This window comes from Numenius arquata, chromosome 2 (genome assembly GCF_964106895.1).
Source record: "Numenius arquata chromosome 2, bNumArq3.hap1.1, whole genome shotgun sequence".
Lineage (NCBI taxonomy): Eukaryota > Metazoa > Chordata > Aves > Charadriiformes > Scolopacidae > Numenius > Numenius arquata.
In genome coordinates, this window is record NC_133577.1 from 132,195,051 (window position 1) to 132,221,811 (window position 26,761).

The following is a 26,761-nucleotide window of genomic DNA, read 5'->3' on the forward strand; positions in this document are numbered from 1 at the left end:
GGTGGATTCCTCCATCCCCCGGGATGGGCCGTGTCCCAGGGCTTCGCTCTCGGGCTCGGCCCGAACCCCCCCGGCGCGGGCAGGGGCTGAGCAGGGGCAGGGGCAGCGTTTCGGGGTGGAACCTGCTCCTTTCTTCTGCCCCCCAGCCGGGAGGGACAGTGGACCCGTGGCACGAGGAGCTCGGTGCCTCCTGCACCCCCCCTCCGGCGAAAGCAGAGGTGGGGGGCGGGGGGGGGTCGCTGGTCTCGGGTCATCTCTTGCTGTCAGAGGGGAAGGAGAAAGGTTTTCCGGGCTGCGCTGGCCCTGTGGCGGCTCTGCCAGACGTTGGCCTCTGCTCTGGAATCGTGGCAGCCGCGCTGTAAGAAAATCTTAGTCCCGTGGCTTCCTGCGCCAAAATCCTCAAGTCTTCACCCTGAGGAGAGCTGCGGGGGGGGGGGGGGGGGGGGGGCATTGGGGCCGGGGCTCTAAGGTGGGGCTGGGCTGGCTCCTCCAGCTGCGGGGAAGGCCTGAAGGCACCACCTGATGCATCGTCTCAGCTGGGTCCCTGGCGATGCCGGAGACTCCTCTCCTGCCCTGGGGGGCTTCAGGGGGTCCCTGTGGGGGGGGTGGCTGCAGCCGGGAGCAGGTTTGGAGTCGCTGCTCCTCTAGCTAATGAGCGGGTCAGTTGGCTGTTAATGGCAACCGGCGGCAGGTTTGGTACCAGCTGCCTCCTCTCGTGGTCCGTCAGTGTCCCCAGTGTCCCCAGCACCGGACGGGGATGGGGAGAGTTGCAAACCGGCACCGTTGGGTTTGGATTTTCTTTCCAGCTTTCCTTGGTCACCAGTTCCCGTCGCCGGCTGCGTCCCACCAGCAGCTCCAGGCAGGGCCCGGCCCCGGCTCCTCCTGCTGCTGCGGGGCTCTGGGACCAGGCGCTCATGGGGTGCCCTGGGTGCACCCCCTTTTCCCAGGGAAGAGGTTCTGCCGCCCAGCGCCCCGGCAGGGACCAACCCAGCCTTGGTGACGCCGGGCTCATCAAACCAGAGTCCCCAGGAGAGGAGTAAAACTTGCGGGAAGGTGGGAAGGAGAGCGCAGGGAGCAGCGCAGCCCCCGCTCGGGCACGTCCCCGGGGCTGCGCCAGCGTCTCCCCACGGGGCCCCGTCCCCGCGAAGTCGGGGACACCCCCATCCCCTGGGACAGGAGCCGAGCCAGGGCCCCTGTGGCTGCCGAGCGCTGGCCCCATGCACCGGGGGGGGGGGGGGGGGGGGAGCTGATGTCGGTGACAGCGAAACAAAAGGGCATGTGTCATATTAATTTTTTTATTAAATTCAGTTAGTTTTCTCTTTATATAATAACCTTTTTCCTCTAGGCACAATACAATACAAGGACTCTGTATGTTTGACACAATGTACAGAAACTTCAATAATCTACAACTGCTCAGGTAAGTTACAAAACCCTCCGTGACACCAGGACCTGCCACAGCCATTATTGTACACGGGGACCAAGGGGGGGCCGGGGGGTGGGGGGGGGGGGGGGAGTGTGTGTGTGGGGGTTAAGACTGTACAAAGATTCTGCACTGAAATAAAACATTGTACTCCTTTAAAAACAAGAGGGGGAGAGGATCTGGCCGAGCTTGGCGGGGGGGGGGGGGGGGGGGCTGGGCCTGACACCTCTTCGGGGTCCCCGGCAAGTGACCCCTTGGGTGCAACGGGGCCAAACTCCCCCCCCCCCCACCTTCACAGCACCGCCGGGCGGGGGGGGGGGGGGGGGGGGGGATGAGGTGCTGCAGGAGCCGTTTCTGTACCGAGATTCCCTCCCCCCCGCCCCCGACACCAACACCGTGACAGCAACAAGCGGGGAGGGGGCAGCGGGATGTGCAGCCCCCCCCCAGGCCCCCTCCTGCCCAGACCCCTCTGCCAGCGGATTCGGCCCCAGGGGGAGGGCAGAGCACAGGGACAGAGGATGGGGGGGGCGGAGAGGGGGGGAAGAGCCCTGAGGCAGCGGGAGCAGAGGGCAGCGCTGTGGGGGTGCCCTGTGGGGGGGCTGCCCCCTCCTTCCTGCAGGAGGGCTTGGGGGGGTGGGGGGGGGGCTGACCTGTGCAAAGGGATGGGGTGGCACCACGGTGCCCAGCCGTGTCTCAGCCCTGGTGTCACTGCCGGCGGGGACCCTCATCCTGGGGGCCAGTTTGGACCCCCCCCCCCAGGCAAGGGGACACAGGGGACGGCACCAGGGCACAGAGGAGGCTGCAGCATCCGGCACCTCCTGTGGGGAATGTGCCCCCCCGCGACAACAAACCTGACCGTGGGGGCAGAGACCGTGCCCCCTGCCACGACAGGGAGCCCCTCTGTCACGGCCCAGACAGGCTGGGAGCAGAGCGGCCACCGCCACGTCCCCTCTGGCCACAGGGAGCCCAGCGCCTGCAGACAGTGGCCACCACCCCCGGGGCAGACAGCAGCCGTGCCCGTCTGGTCCTGGGCAAATTGGGGCCACCTGGGGCTCACGGGCCGGATGCTCTGCCGGGGGGGGGATCGGGGGGACAAGATGGTCCCAGTGCTCAGGGGAGCCCCCTCCGGGAAAACCAGGGCCCCAAGGTGCAGGTCCCCGGTTCCAGCGAGATGGGGGGGGGGGGGGGGGGAGCCCAGCGCGGGATGAGGCCGGTTACTGCGCGACGGGGCCGGGGGCAGCGGGGCTGGGCGTCCCCGGGGGTGCTCTGGCAGACATGCAAGCCGTGGGGGGGGACGAGGGGTCAGTTCCTGCTTTCTACAGCAGCGCGGGGTGGGGGGGACGGGAGGGCGGCCCCCTCCAGCCGGCTGAGGACCCCCCTCTGCCGCAGAGAGCTGGAGCAAGGCCACCATGGCGGGAGGTGCACAGAGGGGACACGGTAATTACAGGGCTCAGACAGGCCGGGGGGGGTGGGGGGCAGAGCACCCCCAGCCTGCGTCAACGCGCAGAATTCCTCCACTACACAGTCCTGCCGCAGCGCAACCAGCTCATCCTGCCCCCGCTGCCGCCGGGGGGGGGGGGTGTGTGGCCGCGGGGTCCCCAGCGCTGCACGCCCGGTGGCAGGTGGGAGGAAGGCCACCTCCTCCTCCTCCTCCTCCTCCTCTGTCAGTCACGGCCCCGGCTGCGAGGCCGGGCCCTGCCTCCGCTCCGCGCTTTGGGGCGCGGGAGACTCCCTGCCTGGAATAGGGGCTCGGGGAGCCGGGTCTCAGGCGTCCGACAAGCAGCTCTGGATGCGGTCGATCCACTGCTGGGCCAGCTGCACGTCCTGGGCGCAGAAATTGTAAACTCGTTTCGTCGTCTTCAGCTGCGGGGGGAGGAGAGAAGGGGTGAGCGAGGCCGGGAGGGGCGGGGGGGGCTGCACCCGGAGAGCCCCCGGAGCTGCCGGAGCAAAGGGTTGGGGCTCCGTGTCACGGCCACGGGGTTGCCCGCGGCGCAGCGCGGTGGCCACACTCACATCGAAGAAGGCTTTCTCGTCCACCGTCTTGGGGGCCCCCATGGTGGGGGTTCCTGGGGTGATGGACTCCACCTCGGCCAGGTCGATCACCCCTTTGCACTCCGTGTCCATCCGGCTGTCGTAGTACCGCAGCTGCGGGGGGAGTCCTGGGGGGTCAGCGCTCAGGGGAGGGAGGGACGAATGGACAGACACCCCCACACACCCACCTACCCCCCCAGTACCTGATGTTTGGTTTTATCCAGCACAAACCAGCGAGGCTTCCACGGTTTCATGAAGGCTCCTTTCTTGTAGAGCGACCCCTCGTAGGACCTGCAGGAGCCGGGCAGCGCGTTACGGGGGGGGAGGAGAGAGGGGCCGAGGGGCTGTTTGGGCTGTGGCACTTCAGCAGGGACAAGAATCATAGAACCACAGACTGGTTTGGGTGGGAAGGGACCTTAAAAACCATCTAGTCCAACGCCCCTGCCCTGGGCAGGGACACCTCCCACCAGAGCAGGTTGCTCCAAGCCCCCTCCAACCTGGCCTTGAACCCCTCCAGGGATGGGGCAGCCACAGCTTCTCTGGCCAACCTGGGCCAGGCTCTCACCACCCTCACACCAAAGAACTTCTTCCCCACATCTCAGCTCCATCTCCCCTCTTTCAGTGTCAAACCCTTCCCCCTCCTCCTAGGGCTCCCCTCCCTCATCCAGAGTCCCTCCCCGGCTTTCCTGGAGCCCCCCCCTTTAGGGACTGGAAGGGGCTCCAAGGTCTCCCCGGAGCCTTCTCCCGGCTGAACCCCCCAACTCTCTCAGCCTGTCCTCCCAGCAGAGGGGCTCCAGCCCTCCCAGCATCTCCGTGGCCTCCTCTGGCCCTGCTCCAACAGCTTGATGTCCTTCGGGGGGTCCACATGCTGCAGGACCCACACCCCTCCCCAGAGAGGGATCCTCCCCCCTAAGACCCCCCGCCTGCCTGTTCTCGCTCTCGGACATCTGGAACTGGCTGTAGAGCGTGCTGGTGCTCTTGCGGCCGCCCTGCTTCCCGCTGGAGGGGGTGGAGGTGCTGCTGGTGTCGCTGTCGAGGCTGAGGTTGAGGGTGGAGCCCACCCCGCTCTCCTGCAGGTAGACCCCCAGCGAGCGCCGGTGGTGGGAGAGGCCGGAAGACATCAGCAGGGAGCTGGGGGTCTGTGGGGAGCAGAGGGGACAGGGTGAGGGGGAGCACCCAGCACCCTCCTGGGCCCCAGGAGCGAACACCCCCTTGGCTCGGGGCACCCTCGGGCAAAGCCAACCCACCTCTCAGCCCCCCGTGATGCAGCCCCCACCTACCCGGCTGCCCTCCTGCCGTGCCTCCGTGCGCTGGGAAGCCTTCACCTTGTCCCACGTGTCCTTCCAGCGCTCCGGGATCTGCCCCAGCTCCATCTCCAGGTTGTGCAGCTCCTGCAGGGGGGATTCAGGCATGAGCCCAGATGGGGACACAACCCCTGGGACCCCCGTCCCCATCCTGGGGGGGGGGGCTCAACTTGACTGCACGGAGCGGTGTCCCAGTCCTGGGGACACCCCGGGGAGGCCAAACCCCGCAGCCAGGCTCACCTCCAGCAGTTTGGAGATGGCGTCGGGCTCCACGCGGCTGCGGTTGTCGTAGCAGGGCCAGATGATCTTGCGCTTGGTCTGGGGGGCACTGGTGTCCTGCCGATCCTCCTCCACGTGCTCCGGCTCCCCCTGCACCAGCTCCCAGTCGTAGGAGGGGCCCTCGGAAAGCGTCTCCTCCGTGTAGTAGTCCCACACCTTCAGGTTGGAAATGTTGCTGTAGGGCCTCAGCACCTGGGGAAGAAGCAGGGGGATGCTCAGGAAGGGCAGCAGCCTCCGGGCAGGACGTGTCCCTGGTCCTGCTGCAGGGACAGTCCCTCCAGATGGGAATTCAGTCCCTTCACAACGAGTTTTCCCCAAGGGCGATGCTTTTTGTCCAGTAACAAGAGGCAGCCGAGGCAGGACGGCTGCGGGGTGGCCGGGAAGAGGCAATGCTGGGCCGGAGAAAGGCAGAGCTTTGGCCAAGACTGGGGCCAGCCCAAAGGAGGGCTTGGAGCAGGTCGGCAGAGCAGCCCCCACGCTGCCCCGAGGAAGGACCTTTCCAGCTTGCGGGGTGGTGAAGAGCCCAAAAAAAACCCGGTAGCTCCAGCTGGGGATCCCCCCCCGCCCCAGCCCTCTGAAACCTCACCTCCATCCCCCGACTCCTCTGCACGGACACGGCTCTTGGCCTGACTCTGCTCCTGCCCCCCGAGGTGGCAGCCACCCTCCCCGGGACCCCAGTGCAGCCCAGGAACAGGCAGGACCACTCAGGTGGGCAAACACTGGTCCAGCCGACAAAGGGCTACTCTCTGGCTCCACGCAGGCAAAGAGACCCCAGGGTGCCCCTGGAAAGCCCCGTCCCAGCTCTGTGGGGCTCGGCCGGGCTGCCCCAGGGCAGGAGCAGAGCTCTCACCTCCCCATCCTCGGGGGCATACATGTAGTTGAAGAAGATGGGGGCTTTCTTGTTCAGCCGGTCGATGTAATCCCAGATGGATTTGTAGACCGCCTGGCTCTTCCGTTCACCCTTCTCCTCGTAAAGGAGGCCTGGGGAGAAGAGTGGGGAGGGGGATTATGTGGGGAAGGCACCGGGCTGCCATCCGCCGTGGGTCCCGCACGCTGCCCTCACCCAGCTCGATGCGCTCGTAGTCGGAATCCAGCAGGAACGTGCGGAAGCGGTTGGAAATGTAGTGGTAGCTGAGGAACTTCAGGTAGTACTGGCTGAACTCGAACTCCATGGGGAACTGCAGGTGGATCTGCGAGGAGCAGGAGGGGTGAGACCTCCCAGAACCCACACACCGGCTCTGGGCTCGTTGCCCACTGCACAAGGAGCCAGCCCCGGTGCTCGGGGAGATGCTGAGCACTCAGAGCTCACCTGATGGACACAGTCCAGGAACTGGAGGAAGATGGGGGCAAACCCGCTGCTCTGGCCGGCCAGGGTCTGTGCCCCACGGTGGCTGAAGCGGTGCCCGAAGGACAACCACTCCTTCTCCACCAGCAGGCGGAAGCCCTCCAGCGTCCGGTAGTAGGGGTCCGAGAGCAGCTGCACCAAGGAGACCACCTGTGGGGACAGGGGAGGCTCGAGATGCTCCAGGGGACACGGCCACAGGCAGCCATCGCGTCTGGCAGCCCAAGGGCTCCTACCTGCGTGGTGATGTCCCAGCCGTCCTCCAGGCTGACCAGCACGGAGGAGCCTGTGTCCAGGAGCTCCACCACCAACACCGAAATCTGCAGGATCTTATGGATCTGCCGAGGTAAGGGCCAAGAGTTACCGGGGCGTGGGAAACTCTCTTGCTGGACATTGTGCGAAGGGACCCCATCCCCTGGGAATGGGTGAGCCAAATGGAGCAGAGCAGGGGGGCTACATGGGGCCACGAGACATGACTCCCACATTCAGACACCATGCAGGAGCCTTCATCTGCAATGGCAAGGCCAGCGGGGCAGAACCGCCACACCACGAGCAGAGCGTGGGTCCTGAGCAGAGCTGTGGGTCCCTCACTCCCTCCAGCAGGCACTGCCTTCTACCAACCCCTCTGTAGCATTCTGCTATCCTGTGGGTCCTGCCCCACTCCCCGAGCTGCCCCAGGCACTTGCAGATCCCATGTCCAGAGACACCGAGCAGAACTCTGGGCTATTGTCACAGAATCCCAGAGTGATCTGGGGTTGGCAGGGACCTCTGGAGAGCACCCAGTCCAACCCCCTGCCAGAGCAGGGTCACCCAGAGCACGTCCCACAGGAACGGCTCCAGGGGGGTTGGAATGTCTCCACAGAAGGAGACTCCACCACCTCTCTGGGCAGCCTCTGCCAGGGCTCTGACACCCTCACAGCAAACAAGGTCCTCCTCATGGTCAGATGGAGCTTCCCCTCTTCCAGTTTGTGCCCGTTCCCTCTTGGCCTGTCCCTGGGCACCACTGGAAAAAGACTGGCCCCATCCTCCTGACACCCACCCTTGAAGTATTTAGAGGCGTTGATCAGATCCCCCCTCACTCTGCTCTTCTCCAGACTCAACAGACCCAAGTCCCTCAGCCTTTCCTCAGCAGAGATGCTCCAGTCCCTTGAGCATCTTTTTATCCTTGTTCCTCATACCAGCCTTGCCCCTTGGTGTCCCCTGCTCTGTGCCACAGTGACACTCTTGGAGAGGGCACATGGACCCCCACTCCCACCTCATGCCCTTGAGCGACAGCCAACAGCAAAGACTCCTACCGCAGGGATGGCCTAGGGCCCCTCAGGGCTTTGGGTGACAACTGACCTGGGACAGCCACTCAGACTCCTCCAGGGACCGCAAGTAGCTGTCGCTGGGGTCGGTGCAGGGGCAGCCGGGCACACAGGCCTTCATCAGCTTCTTGAAGCTGGCCTTCACCTGCCGCACGTCGAACACCTCGATGGGCACCACCTCCCAGTGCTGCAGTGGGTCCGGCTTCACCCCCTGAGGGAGGAGAGAATCAGCGCCACCCTGAGAGACACCCCCCCGAGCAGATCCACTGCCCCCCCGAGAATCACAGAATCCCTGAGGTTCGAAACGATCTCTAAGATCATCAAGTCCAGGTCAGACTGGACGGGGCTCTGAGCAACCTGCTCTGGTGGGAGGTGTCCCTGCCCAGGGCAGGGGGGTTGGACTTGATGGTCTTTAAAGGTCCGTTCAACCTAAACCAGTCTGTGACTCCATAATTCTAAGAAATACAAATTTCAGTAAACATAGAACCACAGAATCGTTGAGGTTGAAAAAGGCATTTCAGATCATGGAGCCCACCCATGGACCCAGCACTGCCAAACCCACCACTGACCCATGTCCCTCAGCACCACGTCTGCTCGGCTTTGAAATCCCCCCAGAGATGGTGACTCCACCACTGCCCTGGGCAGCCTCTGCCAAGGCTTCACAACTCTTTCCATGAAGAAATTATTCCCAATCTCCATCCTAAAACTCCCCTGGAGCAACTTGAGGCTGTTTCCTCTTGTCCTGTGGCCTGCTCTTTGGGAGAAGAGCCTGATTCCCCCCGGCTACCCCCTCCTTTCAGGGAGTTGTAGAGAGCGAGAAGGTCTCCCCTCAGCCTCCTTTTCTCCAGGCTGAACACCCCCAGCTCCCTCAGAAGTTCTCCAGACCCTTCTCCTTGGTCTCCAGACCCCTCACCAGCTCCGTTGCCCTTCTCCGGACTCTCTCCTTGTGCCCCCCAGGAGGAGGAGGCCATGGCCAGGCACCGGGGTTACCTTCAGCTGCGACTTGTCTCCGATGATGTAGAGGGACGCGCGGTGCTGGCGCAGGAAGCTGGCCTCTGAGGGGGTGCCGTTGTGCTGGGCACCCAGCAGGTCCTTCCCAGCCAGGCGGGACCCGATCTCCATGTTCAGGGCGTAGCTGCTCATGCGCCCGCTGGCTCGGATGCTGCCCCACTTGCCTGCACGACAGACAGCAGTCAGGCTGGGGGTCCCCGGATGTCCGCGTCCCCCCCAGCCAGGCTGGCATCGGGGTCAGAAAAGCGGTGGCCGAGCTGCTGTCACCCCGCAGCCCCGGGAGCACATGCTGGGAACCAGGTTTGCTTTTGCTCCTTCTCCTTGCTGGGTGCTCTCGGATTGATTTCCTGCCTGGAGGGGACGAAGACCAGCCCCCAGCCCCCAGCCCCCAGCTGCAGCATCGCCAGGACCCCTTCCCTGCCAGCCAGCCCCCCTCCCCGGCCACCACCACCGCCACCCAAGCACCAGCAGATGCGCAAGGAGCCTAAAGCAAACCTGAGGAGGAGGTTTGGGGACGGGCCCGGTACTTACCGCCGGCACCGGGAGCTGGACCGCGCCAGCGACATGCTGGGTGTTGGCGGGTTGAGGTGGGGTGTTACCGGGGCGTTAGTTGTGTGACGGGTGGGAGTGCGTGTGTGGGGGGTCGGAGGGGTCAGGTTAGCACCCGGGCGGCGGTGGTTAGGACGCCGGCGGTACCGTACCTCGGGGCGTCTCGCGGCCCTTCGGCGACACGCACTTTGGGGTGGAGAGAGTGATGACCCTAGCTCTGTGAGCCAGCCCTGAGAGCACAGGACGAGAGCGGCCTCAGCGCGGGCAGCGGGGCCGGCAGGAGCCACGCTCTCCCCGGGGCCGGGCGGGAAGAGGCGCCCGGAGAACCCGGAAGCAGCGAGCGGAGCAATGAGTGGGATGATGAAGGAAGATGGCTCCGGGGGTGCTGCAGCAGGTCCCTCCCGCCCTCCCTGCGGCTGCCCTGCGGCAGAGAACTCGGGGGGAGCCAAGGGGAAGCATCTACTCTACGACAGCTGCCCCAAGCCAGGGGGGGCCTTCGCGAGGCCCCCACGAGGCAGCGTTCACTCGCACGTCCTCACCTCCGCGGCTAATAGTACCGGGCCCATCGTCCTTCCCTCCCATCACCTGCTTCATGAGCGATCCCAGCTTAGGCTGTCTCTTGTCGGAGAAATCTGTAGCACCAACAAAACGTCAGCTCCTGGCCTCGCTGCGCTGCTCCAGAGCGGCCCTCCCGCCTTGTTGTCCCCCCCAAAACAGCTCAGGAGGGAGGGGAAGGGGTCAGCGAGAGATAAGCGGTGGCAAGCGGGAGGGCCCAGGGCCAGGACCAGGAGGCCAACATGCGGGAGACGCCTTCCAGCTGGAGCCACAGCAAAAAGGCAGCTGGTGCAGCAGTGGGGGTCGACCCTCCTGCAGCCCTGGACTGTGTGTGGGGTCACCTAGGCACTGCCACAGCCCGGCAGCCCCCTGTGCTCCTGCTCCCTCCCCACCACACCAGGTCATCTGCTGGTCTGACCCCCCTCGTCCTTCAGCTGGAACTCTGGGAACGTCCCCCCACATCAGAGGAGAGACCTCAGAGGGGCTTTTGGCAAGTCCTCTCCTGCCCAGGCTGCAGGGATCCCCCTGGGTCTCCCTGGGTTCCCCCCAGGGTTGTCCCTGGCTGGGTCCCTCCAGCCCCCGGTGACCTCTGCAGCGATGAGGGGGTGGAATGGCTGGGATGGAGGATGAATGATGCCGGAGCGCGGCGAGGAGGCTCTGCCCCGGCAGGAAAGGGCAGGCTGCTCGGAGAGCGAGGGAGGCAGAGACTTACCGAGGCTTCCCACGACAGACCCCGAGCTGGGGGGGGTGGACAGTGCCCAGATCTCAGTTAGTGGGGTCCGTCCCCACCCGCTCCCCAGCGAGCGCCTGGATCCCAGCACAGTCCGGGGCTCCCAGTGCTCGCAGGCTCCCAAAACCCGTCCCCACCACTAGCCACGGATGCCGAGCCGGCACTGGGAGCTCTGGAGAGGGCACTGGAAAGGCTCTGCTGCCTCCTCCGAGGTGGGAGAGGGGGGACAGCCGCTCACCTGGCTGCCCGGGCTGTGGGAGGGAGAGCAGAACCCTCCTGCACCCCCGCTGCGCCGCGGCCGAGCTCCTCACCTGAGCTGCTCATGTGCGCCGAGGTGAAGCCGCTGAGCGTGTTGCGCCCGCCGGCGTCGGCGTAGTGCGGCATGGAGTTGATGACAGCCTGCAGGTACTTCTCCTGCTCCAAACTGGTGGAGTCCGTCTGCGAGGGACCTAGAAGGAGAGCCCACCAGCATCAGGGCTCCGCCACCGGCACCGGACCCCGAGGAAGGGGGTCTGCAGCCCACTCCCTGGCTGCCCCGGGGGCGGAGGGGACGGGTACCTGCGGTGGGGGCGTTCTGGGACTTGAAGAGGCCCACGACGCCCTTGCCGTGCAGTCCCCCCGAGCGCAGCAGCACGGCCTTGGTGCGGGAGTTCCTCCAGCAGACCACGGGGAAGCGGTTCTGGCGGTAGCAGCGGGAGATGCGCTGGATGGTGTTGTCCTGGATGCTCTGCGGCACGATGAGCAGCCCGGGGTAGCTGCAGGGGAGAGGGGAGGCTCTGCAGAGCCCAGCGGGGAGCAGCACCGTGGCGGTGCGACCCCCCCAGCCTTTCAGGAAAGACCCTTTGAGCTCCCCTGGATGGCAGAGGGCTGTGGCCAGTGACTCCCTTGAGCTGAGAGATCTCTCAGGCTGGTATCTCAAGGCCAGGGCAGGAGAAGACCCTTCTTAAGCCTCAACCACCGCCCGCTGAGGAATGTCGATGCATCCCGAGTAGTTATTCTACATCTGAGAAAGGGAAATTTTAACTCTAGGCTGGTCTCTCTCTCATCCACCTCTATGGTGTGAGATACGCAGCAGCTTCATGGATGGGGATGCTCTTCTGTCCATCCCTGCAAGTGTAGGACCTAAAAGCAGCACCTTTCAGCTCGCTGGCGTTGTCTGCTATTAAGAAATTCCCGATCTGAGACCTCTACGTGTGTGTGCACGTGTAAGCTTCTATGCTTTGCTTAGATATATACGTACCTATGTATTAATCCATGATTTGTACCCTTACTCACAGGTATATGCATTGATTGGGGATACCTTCTAGGAAGTCAGCATGAATCTCGGCATTTTCGACTCTGTGACTGAGTCGTCGTTCAATTATTTTGTTCAATTATTTTGTTTACTCCCTTTGTAAAACCGGTTAATGATTAAGTGCTGCTGAAACCCACCCTCTCCATCTACTCGACCCCGTTAACGAGTTCTCGTCGGCTCACCTGCGGCAGATGGCGTACATGCGGTTCACGGTGGAGATGCGGAAGGGCTCGTTCTTGGAGCGGGTGAGGCTGCTGCTGAGGGTGCCCAGCCCCAGGCGCTGGTAGTCGCGGCAGCAGGCTCGCTCCACCAAGTGGTTGATGGTCATCTTGTCCGAAGGTCTGATGGTGGTGGTGGGGGTCAAAGTGCTTCTGTCCATCTCTTCGGACACTGGGGAGACAAAAGGGGAGTCTGGGGCTGCCCTTGGTGCGGACACGATGTCCCAGGCGCAGCTGGAGGAGACAGCCAGGCTGGAGGCATCTCCGAACCCTGCAGAGATGGGACAGGGCAGGAGCTCCCTCCCACCCCCTTCCCCCGGGACGGGAGAGCTCAGCTGCCCCCACCAAAGGGCTGGGCTTTGGGGCGAGAGCCTTTACTTGTGAGGCTAAAAGCACAAAGAAAAGCCAGCTGCTGGCTGCTGACGTTACAGCAGGTTTCTCTGGTGCTTTGACACTGCTTGATAGCGCTGAGGGATGAGGAACAGCCCAACATAGATCCATCCAGAGCTGCTCCATCACGCTTGTCTCACCTCCTCCCTCAGAGGAGAGCAACCTCCTGGGAGATGGGGGGCAACACGGGTGAGACCCTGGTCCCAGCGAGGGTCTCAGCCCAGGACATGTCCATCCAGGAAAAATCCCTGTTATATGGACACAACCCCGGGTGGCTGCTCTCCACAGGTGGCTTTCCTAACGCTCCTAATGTATCTCCCAGTGCCAGAACTGGAGGACAACCTGGGATCTCAAAGGCATCTCTTCTGGGCCTGAACGCAGCTGGTGGTTTTGCCAATAACTTAAATGATGGACACAGTGGGGGCTTGTACCATTTGCGGCAGACCTTGGGCTGCAAACAGACTGGACGAGCAGAATCCAAAGTATTTTGGTGAACAGGAGGACAGACCCAAACTTGGCCATGTCCAGTCCGATGGACCAGCCCCGCATGGCAGGAGGGACTGGTCCCCGCAGACACCGCTCCCCACTGGAACCCTCAATCCCATCCACCACGTCTCCTCTGACAGGCCTGTAATCTCCAACGTGGAGGACTCCCATCCCTTGTAGTCCTTTGTTCCTCTCAAACCAGTCAAGCTCTTCTCACATCTAACCTTACCTGTCCTCCTGCAGCTTACATCTGTGACTTTTCATCTGAGGAGCTGATGCCACAGCCCAAAGAACTCCCTCCTCCCCACAGGGCTCGCCAGGAAGTATGTTGAGCTGCTGACTGGCCACCACCAGCAGACCAGAGCTGGGGGACCATCAAGAACTGGGAGAGGTGATGGTGGTGGCTATGCCCTGCACCAGGGAGGCTCCCACCCTACTCCCCTGCAGAGTGACGGCCGAGACCTCTCCCAGCTGGAAGATGCTCCTGCTCCAGCAAACGCCCCGCTCCCCACGGACCCCCGTCCCTGCCCGGGGTGGCTCCCAACCTGAGATCTCATCCTCGTTGTCCTCGGGGAAGTGCTGGCTGCTCCGCTGCTCCCACGTGGGCGGCGTGTATTTCTTCCGCGTCACGTACTGGCGGCCAATTGTTTTCTTGGCATTTTTCACCAGATTTTTGGAGAGTGTCCTGGAAGCAGAGACCAGGTTGAGGGGGGCGGACGCCACCTCCCGCGTGTGCATGGACCACGGCCCAGAGAGCAGCCCCCGAAGGGTTAGAGACACCGTCACTCAGTCACACCCAGAGCGAAGCAGAGACAGGAGCATCCCTCACCACCGGCTGCAGGCGCGGGGTCAAAGTCACTGTCACCACGGGAGGGGAGATGTCACCTCCTAGCTCCCTGGCAGGGAGGAGCAGGCTCCTCAGCTGTAGGACGGCTCCAAGACGGAGGCAGAACCTACAGCGCTTGAATTCCCCTGGGAGGATGTGGGTGCCTGGGGTGCTGGATGACTGGAGGTGTCCCAGCCTCCCAACCCAAGGGGACACCAGCCATGTTCTGGGTTCTAAGGCCATCACCTCCCCATCGGAGCTGCCACAGGCAGTGATTTGGCTCATCCCTGGAGGAGGTGGCTGGGGGACCCACCACAGGGACGCTGCCAGCCCCCGGGACACGGGGCTGCTGCTCCCCGGGCAGAGGGGAGGCATCTTGCAGAGGGTGACCCACTCGATGCCACGTAAGGGACAGGGAGAGCGCAGCGGGGATCGGCAGCCCAGGGAAAGCAGGGAAGGGAGACCTTCCCAAACCCGCGGGGGACCAGGCTGCGTGGTCAGATGAGGCTCCGCACGACGGAGCCCCAGAAGGCAGGAATTCCTTAAGGCAGGAATGCTCTGCCCACAGACAGGACCTCGTGCTCATCAGCGTCTCTGTGAGCCCCCGGGGCTCAAAGGGGAGCAAATAAAGGAGACGTGGGAGATACATCAGCCAGGGAAGGGGCCAGGTCCAGCCCAGGAGAACAGCTGCAAAGATTTCTAGGAATTCAGCTTATCCAGACGGGGGCCAAAGGGAGACTTGGAGGTGCCTTCTTGTGCTTTGCAAAGAAGATGGTGAGGGAATCCAACTGCTCCCAGTATTTACTGAGGGAGGGAAAGCCTCAGGGCCGAGAAATAACACTGTCCTGAGAACTGCCTCCAGCTCTGGGGCCTCAGCACAGGAGGGACATGGAGCTGTTGGAGCGGGGCCAGAGGAGGCCACGGAGATGCTGGGAGGGCTGGAGCCCCTCTGCTGTGGGGACAGGCTGAGAGAGTTGGGGGGGTTCAGCCGGGAGAAGAAAAGGCTCCGGGAAGACCTTGGAGCCCCTTCCAGTCCCTCAAGGGGGGGGCTCCAGGAAAGCTGGGGAGGGACTCTTGATGAGGGAGGGGAGCCCTAGGAGGAGGGGGAAGGGTTTGACACTGAAAGAGGGGAGATGGAGCTGAGATGTGGGGAAGAAGTTCTTTGGTGTGAGGGTGGTGAGAGCCTGGCCCAGGTTGCCCAGAGAAGCTGTGGCTGCCCCATCCCTGGAGGGGTTCAAGGCCAGGTTGGAGGGGGCTTGGAGCAACCTGCTCTGGTGGGAGGTGTCCCTGATCGGGGCAGGGGGTGGCACTGGGGGAGCTTTAAGGTCTCTTCCACCCAAACCATTCTGTGACTCTATGGTTCTCCAAAATGCTCAGGCAGGGAGGCGAGGAACGGAAGGGCTTTCTAACCAGAGGAGCAGGATTTGCAGGTGGTGTGGGGCACTGGATGCAGACTTGGAAGGGGGTGACAGAGCACATCTCCCAAGTTCAGACAGAGTTCTGAGCCCGTGCCCAGGCCCAGCAGCTCGAGGGGTCTCTGGAGGTTAGTGGGAGAGGCGCAGCTCCATCAGCACGTCCTGGCACCCACCGGAGTGCCACAGAGCATGAGGGTGACCAACTGACCGACCGCCTCCGGAGGCCACGGCGCTGGGATGGTGAGAGAGTGCACCCCAAAACCTGAAGGTCAGAAAGGGCATTCCCCATTCCCCGAGTGACAAGCCCCCAGCCCAGGTGGCATGCAGAGCAGGTGAGAAGAAAACCCCGGGAGCAGTGAAGGCTGCAGCCTGAGCCAATGCCACCTCGCAAGCTCCCGCCCAGGGTGAAGGCATCTTACGTGGTCGAATGGCCAAGGTGCCCGAGGGACAGTACCCCCACTGTCAGGCCCTGGAAGATATCGGTCACCTGCTGGGAGCTGAGTCACAAAGACACGGGGAGAGGCGCTTAGACTCCAGGGCCACACCAAGCGGGGACACAGCAGCAGCCAGACCCCAGCGCCACAGCCATCGCTCAACCTCGCCCCCGAGCGCAGGAGCAGGGTCTGGCACCACGCAGAGAGCTTCGCTGCTGCCCCCCAGCGCTCCCCATCCTTTGGCATGGCTGGGACTGCTCTCCCCTGCCCACTGGAACCTCTCCCCAGAGACGCCTCCTCGGGGCTTGCGATATTTTGGCCTGGGAAACGGGGCAGGGAATGCCATGGAGCAAATACCCTGCTTCCCACATTTGACTGTTTGAGCAAGTCTTCTGAGGGAGCTGGGGGTGTTCAGCCTGGAGAAAAGGGGGCTGAGGGGAGACCTTCTCGCTCTCTACAACTCCCTGAAAGGGAGCTGGGGGGAGTCGGTCTCTTCTCCCAAGGAGCAGGCGATGGGACAAGAGGAAACGGCCTCAAGTTGCACCAAGGGAGGTAAACCTCCTAAAGGATGGAGATTGGGAACAATTTCCTCCCCAAAAGGGTTGTGAAGCCTTGGCAGAGGCTGCCCAGGGCAGTGGTGGAGTCGCCATCCCTGGGGGGATTTCAAAGCCGGGCAGACGTGGTGCTGAGGGACATGGGTCAGTGGTGGGTTTGGCAGTGCTGGGATGATGGTTGGACTCCATGATCTGAAAGGTCCCTTCCAACCTGGACAATTCTATGATTCTATGACCAGTCCTCTGCGTGGGGCCAGGAGACCACTGTGGCATGTCCCCTCCCCAGGACAAGCTGAGATTCTGCACAAGGAGAGGTCTGAGCAGGGTCTGACCCTGATCTCCAGCTCAGCTTTTCTCGAGTGACCCCCGCTCAGTGGCTGGAGGAGGGAAAGGAGAAGCCCCGCGGTGCCTGGAAGGGTCAAGCGTGTCCCAGGTGCTCCCCCCGCACGGGTACCTGAGCGAGGGGTTCTTCTCCTTGGCCTTGGGCTGCATGGCTTGCTTGGGAGACTGGCCCACGGTGAAGGCGAAGGTGCCACGCACGTGCTGGGGGTAGCGCAGCTTGTGCAGGTGCTTCCTGAAGATCTCAGCGCTGTCTGAAGCCACCTCCTCATCGAAGGCGATCTTCAGCAACTGCAGGAACAGCAGAGAGCAGGCTGAAGGGTCACCAATGCTCCTGTGATGTCCCCAGTACCCAGTCACCGCGGCTCAGAGCACCCAAGATGGGCAGGAAGGAGGAGACAGCACATTTCAGGCGCTCTCCTCCCAGCATCGCTCTGCCTGCACAAGCCTCTCAAGGATGTAAAAACGACGAATAACTACTCGCATTGTGACATCTCTCCCTGCTGTACTTCTCTCCCCCCAGGACCTGCTACAATGTTCTGCAGCACCACCCCCCAGGGTGTCAGGTGGGGACATCTCACACCTTCCCAGAGCTCCAGCAGCCACTGGAGCAGTTGGGAAGGACGCCGAGCTCACGAGCAAGAAGCTGCTCCTGCATTCAACAGAACGGAGAATGGAGCCCCTCTGCTGTGGGGACAGGCTGAGAGAGTTGGGGGGGTTCAGCCGGGAGAAGAGAAGGCTCCAGGGAGACCTTGGAGGCCCTTCCAGTCCCTAAAGGGGGGGGGCTCCAGGAAAGCTGGGGAGGGACTCTGGATGAGGGAGGGGAGCCCTAGGAGGAGGGGGAAGGGTTTGACACTGAAAGAGGGGAGATGGAGCTGAGATGTGGGGAAGAAGTTCTTTGCTGTGAGGGTGGTGAGAGCCTGGCCCAGGTTGCCCAGAGAAGCTGTGGCTGCCCCATCCCTGGAGGGGTTCAAGGCCAGGTTGGAGGGGGCTTGGAGCAACCTGGTGTGGTGGGAGGTGTCCCTGCCCAGGGCAGGGGGTGGCACTGGGGGGGCTTTAAGGTCCCTTCAACCCAAACCCTTCTGTGATTCTATGGACCAAAGCCTCCTCCTTCCTCTGCAAGAGTCCTCCGGCTCCATCCCCTCAGGTGCACTGTCACCTCCTACAGAAGTTGTCTTTGGTCTCCTCAGGAAAACTACCCCCAAACCAGGTCAGCCCAGACACCGAGTGCCTCGTCAAGGTGCCAGCCATGGCCAGGTACCTGCTGGGTCCCACCAGCACCGTGCTCCTCAGCTGAGAGCACGCTATGCAAAGGAGCAGCCCACGGGGTCTCACCTGGAATGTGCAGGAGCGCAGCTGCAAGGCCTCCTGGATGAACTGATCCATCGAGGCCTGGATATTGACCTTCTTCTCTTTGGTCAGTGAGGCGATGGGGAAGGACCGGATCACCACCTGCTCCCCCACTGGGGACAAGCATGGGGACAGGTTAGGCACGTCCCACAGCCCAGCACAAGGCCACACTAGGCCACTCTCGGTGGCCACCACACCAGAGTAGGGTAAAGTGGACAGAAACAGGCTTAGACATAGGACAGCCAGCCCATGGCGACTTGTAGATGCTGCTCAGGATGGGCAGGAGTAATTGATCATTTTTGAGGGGTTTATCAATTTATCAATATTGAGGGTGGTGAGAGCCTGGCCCAGGTTGCCCAGAGAAGCTGTGGCTGCCCCATCCCTGGAGGGGTTCAAGGCCAGGTTGGAGGGGGCTTGGAGCAACCTGCTCTGGTGGGAGGTGTCCCTGCCCAGGGCAGGGGTGGGACTCAAATGATCTTTAAGGTCCCTTCCAACCCAAACCATTCTATGATTCTATCATCTACCAAAGGTGGGCAGCAAGAGCAACCACTTCCTTCATAGTACTGGGAGCCACCATCAAGCTTGTGGTTGTTGCAGCAGGCCCCAGCAAGGCCCAGTGCTGGCTGGTCACTCACCCAAGGCCACCCAGGGTGAGCTGCAGCCCCTGCTCCAGGAGAGCCACCTCCACCCCAGGCGTTACCAACCCCTGAAGACAGAGGATGTGGTGCACACAAGCCCCTTACCCAGAGGGTCCGTGGGAGTGCCTTTGAAGATGATGCGGTAAGTGGTTAGGAAGATGGCTCCTTCTGCGGGGAGGAGAGGTGGGCCACCAATATTCCCTCCAGCAGCTTCTTCCCGACCATCAGGCATGAGGTACACGCGAAGCCCTTCCATCACACACTCCTCACCCACCAACAGGTTGGGGCGCAGCAGCTTTGGCTACGGGGCAAGTACAAAGGCAAGTTCAGGCCCATGCAGAGGGTGGAAGGGGACCTGATAGTCCCCCATGGCACCAGAACCTTCCCCCCACCACAGCAGGCCAGGTCCCCACCTTCTGGATGGGAGGAAGCCTCTTGCTCTCCCTGTGCACGGCGTCCAGTGTCTCTATGTGCATCTGCACAATATCTGCAAACAAACATGAAGTTAGAGACTGCGGAGCAAAGTCCTGCCCTACACACCACGCAGGGGTGACAACCCACCCGTAGCACCGTCTGTGCCTTCTCAAGGCCTTCCCACTGCTTCTTGCAGGAACATCTCTTGGGCAGAACCCCAAGCTGATGTGGAAGGCCAACAAGTGAGAGCACAGGGGTGCCCACTCCCCAGCACCACCACAGTCCATCTTACCAGGGATCATGACGTGCAGCCCCTTGAGGTGCTCGTTGGTGACTCCACTCTCCGTGCAGACTTTGTCCACAAAGCGGTTGATGAATCTCACTACGTAGTTGGCCACGTCGGAACTCTCTGCGTCCTCAAATCCACTTTCTGTGTCATAGCTCTCCGCCACGCTGCCAGCGATGCTGTCACAGAATCCCAGAATGATCTGGGGTTGGCAGGGACCTCTGGAGAGCACCCAGTCCAACCCCCTGCCAGAGAAGGGTCACCCAGAGCACGTCCCACAGGAACGGCTCCAGGGGGGTTGGAATGTCTCCACAGAAGGAGACTCCACCACCTCTCTGGGCAGCCTCTGCCAGGGCTCTGACACCCTCACAGCAAACAAGGTCCTCCTCATGGTCAGATGGAGCTTCCCCTCTTCCAGTTTGTGCCCGTTCCCTCTTGGCCTGTCCCTGGGCACCACTGGAAAAAGACTGGCCCCATCCTCCTGACACCCACCCTTGAAGTATTTAGAGGCGTTGATCAGATCCCCCCTCACTCTGCTCTTCTCCAGACTCAACAGACCCAAGTCCCTCAGCCTTTCCTCAGCAGAGAGATGGTCTAGTCCCCTCAGCATCTTGGTAGCCCTTTGCTCTGCCCTCTCCAGCAGTTCCCTCTCCTTCTGGAACTGGGGAGCCCAGAACTGGTCCCAGTGCTCCAGCTGGGGCCTCCCCAGGGCAGGGCAGAGCAGAGGGGGAGGATGACCTCCCTCCACCTGCTGGCCACGCTCTTCTTGATGCCCCACAGGATGCCATTGGCCTTCTTGGCCACCAGGGCACATTGCTGGCTCATGGGCATCCTGTCGTCCACCAGGACTCCTAGGTCTTTCTCCTCAGAGCTGCTCTCCAGCAGGTCACCCCCAACCTGTCCTGGTGCCGGGGGTTATTCCTCCCCTCCCCAGGTGCAGCACCCGACACTTGCCCTTGTTGAACTTCATCAGGTTCCTCTCTGCCCAACTCTCCAGCCTGTCCAGGTCTCCTTACCCACTCTTCTCCCCCTCCTAACTGCGGGGATGTGGGAAAGGTGGTCCATCACGCGGTGTATTGATGGTAACCATGAGGCCATGGCAACCCTTACGGAATGGTTCCATAAGGTTTCTCTCCACCCCTCTCCAGCCTGTCCAGGTCTCACTGTATGGTGGCACAGCCTTCTGGTGTGTCAGCCACCCCTCAAAGCTCTCCAGCTTCCTCTCTGGGTACGAAACATCCCTGGACAAAACCGGACCAAGCCCAACAGCAGCCAAAAGATCCAGATGGCCCAGCTACTGCCCCATGGAGGTCCCGTCTCCGGTTCAGGCTGCTCTGGTGTCCCCGCAGCTTTCCAGCCCTGCTTACCTGTTGGTGACGAAGCTGTTGCTGACACTCTCCACGTCCCCCAGCCCGGAGCTGCGGAGCAGGCGGTTCTTGCTGGTGTCGAGAGGCAGCAGCAGGTAGCTCATGCGGTTGGCGTAGTGGATGGCCTGGCTGAAAACAGTGCTCTCCTCCTTCTGGATCAGCTCCTGCTGCTTCTCTCGGCTCATGGTGGGCCAGAGCCTCAGCTGCTCTGATGCTATCTCCAGGGCAGACTTGGCTTCCTGGGGCCCCTCCGTGCTCTCCTGAAGGAGTTGGAAGGAGATGTCAGTCATAGAATCACAGAATCACAGAATGGTTTGGGTGGGAAGGGACCTTAAAGCCCTCCCAGTGCCACCCCCTGCCCTGGGCAGGGACACCTCCCACCACACCAGGTTGCTCCAAGCCCCCTCCAACCTGGCCTTGAACCCCTCCAGGGATGGGGCAGCCACAGCTTCTCTGGCCAACCTGGGCCAGGCTCTCACCACCCTCACACCAAAGAACTTCTTCCCCACATCTCAGCTCCATCTCCCCTCTTTCAGTGTCAAACCCTTCCCCCTCCTCCTAGGGCTCCCCTCCCTCATCCAGAGTCCCTCCCCAGCTTTCCTGGAGCCCCCAGGAAGGGGGACTCCAGGGACTGGAGGGGCTCCAAGGTCTCCCCGGAGCCTTCTCTTCTCCAGGCTGAACCCCCCCAACTCACAACACCTGGACAGGCTGGAGAGCTGGGCAAGGAAGAACCTCATGAGGTTCAACAGGGAAAAGTGTAGGGTCCTGCACCTGGGGAAGAAGAATGTCAGGCACCAATACAGATTAGGTGTGGACCTGCCGGAGTCAAGTTCTGAAGAGAAAGATCTGTGGGTCCTGGTAGACAGAAAAATGACAATGAGCAAGCAGTGTGCTCTTGTGGCCAGGAAGGCCAATGGAATCCTGGGCTGCGTAGGGAAGAGTGTGGCCAGTAGGTCAAGGGAAGTCATTCTCCCCCTCTACTCGGCACTGGTGAGGCCACAACTGGAATACTGCATCCAGTTCTGGGCTCCCCAATTCAAGAGGGATAGGGAACTACTGGAAAGAGTCCAGTGAAGGGCAACGAGGATGATTCAAGGATTGGAGCATCTCCCTTATGAAGAAAGGCTGAGGGAGCCGGGGCTCTTTAGCCTGGAGAAGAGAAGGCTGAGGGGAGACCCTATCAATGCTTATAAGTATCTGAAGGGTGGGTTGAAGGAGGAGGGAGCCAGACTCTTTTCAGTGGTTGCCAGTGAGAGGACGAGGGGCAACAGGCACAAGCTGGAACATGGGAGGTTCCACCCAAATATGAGAAGAAACTTCTTTCCGGTGAGGGTGGCAGAGCCCTGGAACAGGCTGCCCAGGGAGGGTGTGAAGTCCCCTTCTTTGGAGATTTTCAAGACCCGCCTGGATGCAGCCCTGAGTAACATGCTCTGACATGCTCTGGGCAATCCTGCTTCAGCAGGGGAGTTGGACTAGATGATCTTTATGGTCCCTTCCAACTCTAAAAATTCAGTGAAATTCAGTGAAACTCTCTCAGCCTGTCCTCACAGCGGAGGGGCTCCAGCCCTCCCAGCATCTCCATGGCCTCCTCTGGCCGCACTCCAACAGGTCCATGTCTCTCCTGTGCTGAGTCATCTGCATGGACAGGAGACCTGCCAGCCTTCACCCCACTGCTCCCACAGGGACATCCAAGAACCTCAGTCCCTCAGGCTGGTTTCAGCACCCTCATCAGCCCGTGGACCTTTGGGGAGAGCTGCTTCTGTGGCACCGCTGTCACCTTCTCACCTCATCTGTGTGGTTCTCCTCGTTGTTGTCCAGGTACAAGGCTCGGATGTGGTTCTGCACGTCACAGTAGAACATGGCCTCCCAGAACTGGATGTTGGTCCACACCACGTGCTCCTGCACGCAGCTGTAAGCAAACTGCGTGATGCCCGGGCTCAGTTTCTGGAGGGAGCAGAAGGTGGAAGAGAGTTTCATACCAACGTGGCCCTTGTGCCAAGCTCTCCTCTCCAGACAGTTCTTGCTCTAGCCCGCTGCTGGGAAAGGCAACGTGCCCTTGGGCTGGTAGGAGGGACACTGCATCAGAGCTCCTCCAAGCGTCCCTTGCAAACTCCTCCCAAATTCACCCAGCACCCACCCAGAGCCCCGCAGGGCCTCGTGGCTGCTTTAGGGGAGGCAGAACCTCACCTCAGCCCAGCGTGACCCACAGATGAAGCTGGTGCTTCAGAGCAGCCCCAGTTTCTGAGCACCCTTCCCACTGGTGTTCCAGCCACCTCGGGAGCCGAAAGCAGCACAGCGAGTGGTTGGGAGCGACTGGGCAGGACCCCGTAACTCTGAGAAGCACCAAGGGGACAATCTGCCATTCTCGGGGGGCTCCAAGGTGCCCTGGGTCTCAGGATGCCGCAGATACTCACTCGGCAGAACGCGGTGACCAGCGGCAAGAGAGCGGCTGCAATCCCGTGCTCGTCCATGGCAGTGCAGTCCTGGGGGGGAGAGCAGAGGTTTCCAGAGGATTCGCCGCAAGATCCCCCCAGACCCACTCCCTGCACCCTGCTGTATCCCACGAGGGGAGACAAGCTCCTTCCTAAGAGTCTCCGGGCTCTGCCCAGCCCTCTCCTACCTGCAGGCAGCAGTTCATCATGCGGATGATGAAATCAAACTGCTGGTGATCCAGCACAGCCCGGTTCTGCTGCACGTGGAGGTTCAGCTCCTGGGTCAGGCAGTGCCTGGCGGTGCGGCCCTTCATGGCCCGCAGCACGGCCGGGAACAACTGCAGCGGGAAGAAGAAGGTCACAGAGTAGAAGGATGGGGCCCAGCTGAGCTTTGGGGTGGGACGGTGAGTTCAAGGGCAGCCCAACAAGGAGGAGGTGCAGGGGGGGCTTCGCATCCTGGCTGCGCTGGCTGACACCAGGGTGTTTACAGAGAGCACATCCGCGCTGCCCCGTGGAGGCAAAGCAGAGCAAAATTAAAGATGCTGAGGGGACTAGAACATCTCTCTGCTGGGGAAAGGCTGAGGGACTTGGGTCTGTTGAGTCTGGAGAAGAGCAGAGTGAGGGGGGATCTGATCAACGCCTACAAATACTTCAAGGGTGGGTGTCAGGAGGATGGGGCCAGTCTTTTTCCAGTGGTGCCCAGGGACAGGACAAGAGGGAACGGGCACAAACTGGGACATGGGAAGCTCCATCTGACCATGAGGAGGACCTTGTTTGCTGTGAGGGTGTCAGAGCCCTGGCAGAGGCTGCCCAGAGAGGTGGTGGAGTCTCCTTCTCTGGAGACATTCCAACCCCCCTGGAGCCGTTCCTGTGGGACGTGCTCTGGGTGACCCTGCTCTGGCAGGGGGTTGGACTGGGTGCTCTCCAGAGGTCCCTGCCAACCCCTGCCACTCTGGGATTCTGTGAAAACCCCAGGCCTGGCCAGCGGGAACACAGCCCTGCGAGGTCCGTGCTCCACTCAGGGAGGACCCCAGCCCCATTATCTCCACGGAACAGACCCCGGGGGGCAGCGGGAGATGCAGAAATAGTGCTAAGCGGGCGCAGATCAGCCAAAAGCCCAGGGACACACCAAGGAGGAACCGAGCTGGGAGGGGAATGTGTGAACGGGGGAACAAAGCTGGTCAACAGAGATCTGGACACGGGCAGGGAATGTCCTCTCCAGCTGGCCACCGAGGAGAGGCAGAGCAGCCCCCCCTTCTCCTCCCCTCAACCACCAGCTCCTCAGGAGCCCCCTCACCTTTTTGGCTTCTAGCATCTTGTTCTCGAAGACGTAGGAGATGCAGTTCCTGACCACCTCCAGGCGACGGGCACTGTTGGCCAGGGCATTGCCGTTGCGCTCCATGATGGCAGCTGGGGAGAGAACAGCCTGTTAGTTCCACCAGCGCAGGACTTTCCCCCCGGGGTGGGGAGCGATGGGTGCCCCCTCCCCGGCCCCCGTGGGCAGGGCTCCGGGCTCCAAGATCTCATGCTGGAAGAACCCTATGGGGTCTTCAGCTGTCCCCTCATGCTGGCTGATGAACTCCAGGGAACTCTAAGCAGCCTGAGGGCCAGAAGCTAACGGGAACGTCTCCCTCACGGTCCGTCCTGGGACCAGTACTGTTTAACATTTTTATCAAAGACATAGACAGAGGGATTGAGAGCACCATCAGCAAGTTTGCAGATGACACCAAGCTGTGTGGTGTTGTCGATACACCAGAGGGACGGGATGTCATTCAGAGGGACCTGGACAGGCTGGAGAGGTGGGCCCAGATGAACCTCATGAGGTTCAACAAAAGCAAGTGCAGGATTCTGCACCTGGGAAGAAACAATCCTCAGTATAAATACAGACTGGGGGATGGGGTATTAGAAAGCAGCCCTGAGGAAAGGGACTTGGGGGTGCTGATGGAGGAGAAGCTGGACATGAGCAGGCAATGTGCTCTCGCAGCCCAGAAGGCCAATCACATCCCGGGCTGCATCAAAAGAAGTGTTGCCAGCAGATCCAGAGAGGTGATTCTGCCACTTTGCTCTGCTCTGGTGAGACCTCACCTGGAGCACTGTGTGCAGGTCTGGAGCCCTCAATATAGAAAGGACATGGACCTGATGGAGCGGGTCCAGAGGAGGGCCACCAAAATGATCAGGGGGCTGGAGCACCTCTCCTATGAGGACAGACTAAGGGAGGTGGGGTTGTTCAGCCTGGAGAAAAGGAGGCTCCGGGGAGACCTCATAGTGGCCTTCCAGTACCTGAGGGGGGCCTACAGGAAGGCTGGGGAGGGTCTGTTTACAAAGGCCTGCAGCGACAGGACGAGGGGCAATGGTTTTAAGCTGGAGAAGGGGAGATTTAGATTGGATATTAGGAAAAAATTCTTTACCATGAGGGTGGTGGAACACTGGAACAGGTTGCCCAGGGAGGTGGTTGAGGCCCCTTCCCTTGAGATATTCAAGGTGAAGCTCGACGAGGCCCTGGGCAACCTGGTCTAGTAGGGGGTGTCCCTGCTGACTGCGGGGAGGTCGGACTAGATGACCTTTGGAGGTCCCTTCCGGCCTGGACCAATCTGTGAATCTATGAATCTATGAATCTATGAACGATGCTGCTGCTTCTCCATGGCACGCAGGACCCTCAGACATGCTGTGGTGTGACAAGAAGCCAGCAACACCATAGCAAAGCTCCTCCTGAGCGCGGTTTCCCTCCACAGGGCAAGGTCCTCTGTGCCCACCTACCGATGGGGGGTCCCGATGGCACCATGCATTTCTTCTCTGCCTTCACAGCAGGAGGAGCCGTCTGCAGCTTGGCCGTGGCCTGGTCGATGATCCACTGCACCGTCCCCTCATCCAGGCGGGGGAAAGGCTTCTGGTGGAGGCGCAGGTGACAACCTTCTGTGGGCTTCTGCACCTTGTGCATGGTCACCGCAGGGTACGGGTTCTCCTGGAACAGCAAAGACAGTTTCTTTTCAGGGATGTGGCCCTTACACAACCTCTCCCAGGGCAGCAGCCCCAGCAAGGCATCCTTCAGCAACCTCCGCTGCTCTGAGGCCAAATGCTCGCCCAGATGGTACCTACAGCCCCCAAAACCTGCAGCCCTGAGGGTGGGGTGTCTGGGCAGCAGTGAAACCACACACTGCTGCCAGGAGCCACAAGGACAGCTTGCCTCGGCCCTGAACACAGCAGCGAGCAAAGCACCATGCAGGAGCTCTGGCCTGAGACAGCCAGGGGCCCCATGGGGCTGCTCTGCTTTCAGAGACCTTTGCTGGCCCCCCATGGATCAGACAAATGTGGTGACTGCTCTGGAGCAAAGGCCTGGGGTGCCTGCTGCCCAGGAACCTGAAACCAAGGAATCACAGAAGGGTTTGGGTTGAAGGGACCTTTAAGCCCCCCCAGTGCCACCCCCTGCCCTGGGCAGGGACACCTCCCACCACACCAGGTTGTTCCAAGCCCCCTCCAACCTGGCCTTGAACCCCTCCAGGGATGGGGCAGCCACAGCTTCTCTGGGCAACCTGGGCCAGGCTCTCACCACCCTCACACCAAAGAACTTCTTCCCCACATCTCAGCTCCATCTCCCCTCTTTCAGTGTCAAACCCTTCCCCCTCCTCCTAGGGCTCCCCTCCCTCATCCAGAGTCCCTCCCCAGCTTTCCTGGAGCCCCTCCCTTGAGGGATTGGAAGGGGCTCCAAGGTCTCCCCGGAGCCTTCTCTTCTCCAGGCTGAACCCCCCCAACTCTCTCAGCCTGTCGAATCCCTCTGCTGGGAGCAGCTCGC

At 61.7% G+C, this 26,761-nt stretch overlaps 1 protein-coding gene across 1 annotated transcript in view; it reads right to left on the reverse strand.

The window, feature by feature from the left end:
* Nucleotides 1-3,184: 3,184 nt before the first annotated feature.
* SBF1 (SET binding factor 1) overlaps nt 3,185-26,761 on the reverse strand; it is an 89,237-nt gene continuing 65,660 nt past the window's right edge. Inside the window, exons 15-44 of the mRNA XM_074169103.1 lie at nt 25,729-25,933; nt 24,269-24,381; nt 23,160-23,309; nt 22,954-23,022; nt 22,325-22,483; nt 20,540-20,799; nt 19,179-19,351; nt 18,886-18,959; nt 18,578-18,773; nt 17,820-17,947; nt 16,600-16,775; nt 15,577-15,654; nt 13,462-13,601; nt 12,005-12,212; nt 11,087-11,283; nt 10,840-10,977; nt 9,783-9,875; nt 9,396-9,473; nt 8,674-8,858; nt 7,718-7,894; nt 6,613-6,714; nt 6,344-6,529; nt 6,098-6,224; nt 5,885-6,015; nt 4,996-5,226; nt 4,732-4,842; nt 4,379-4,590; nt 3,655-3,742; nt 3,434-3,565; nt 3,185-3,283 (exon numbers count right to left, since the gene is read on the reverse strand). Of these exons, the coding sequence (XP_074025204.1) occupies nt 3,185-3,283; nt 3,434-3,565; nt 3,655-3,742; nt 4,379-4,590; nt 4,732-4,842; nt 4,996-5,226; nt 5,885-6,015; nt 6,098-6,224; nt 6,344-6,529; nt 6,613-6,714; nt 7,718-7,894; nt 8,674-8,858; nt 9,396-9,473; nt 9,783-9,875; nt 10,840-10,977; nt 11,087-11,283; nt 12,005-12,212; nt 13,462-13,601; nt 15,577-15,654; nt 16,600-16,775; nt 17,820-17,947; nt 18,578-18,773; nt 18,886-18,959; nt 19,179-19,351; nt 20,540-20,799; nt 22,325-22,483; nt 22,954-23,022; nt 23,160-23,309; nt 24,269-24,381; nt 25,729-25,933 (4,416 nt within the window). The remainder of the gene's footprint in view (nt 3,284-3,433; nt 3,566-3,654; nt 3,743-4,378; nt 4,591-4,731; nt 4,843-4,995; nt 5,227-5,884; nt 6,016-6,097; nt 6,225-6,343; nt 6,530-6,612; nt 6,715-7,717; nt 7,895-8,673; nt 8,859-9,395; nt 9,474-9,782; nt 9,876-10,839; nt 10,978-11,086; nt 11,284-12,004; nt 12,213-13,461; nt 13,602-15,576; nt 15,655-16,599; nt 16,776-17,819; nt 17,948-18,577; nt 18,774-18,885; nt 18,960-19,178; nt 19,352-20,539; nt 20,800-22,324; nt 22,484-22,953; nt 23,023-23,159; nt 23,310-24,268; nt 24,382-25,728; nt 25,934-26,761) is intronic.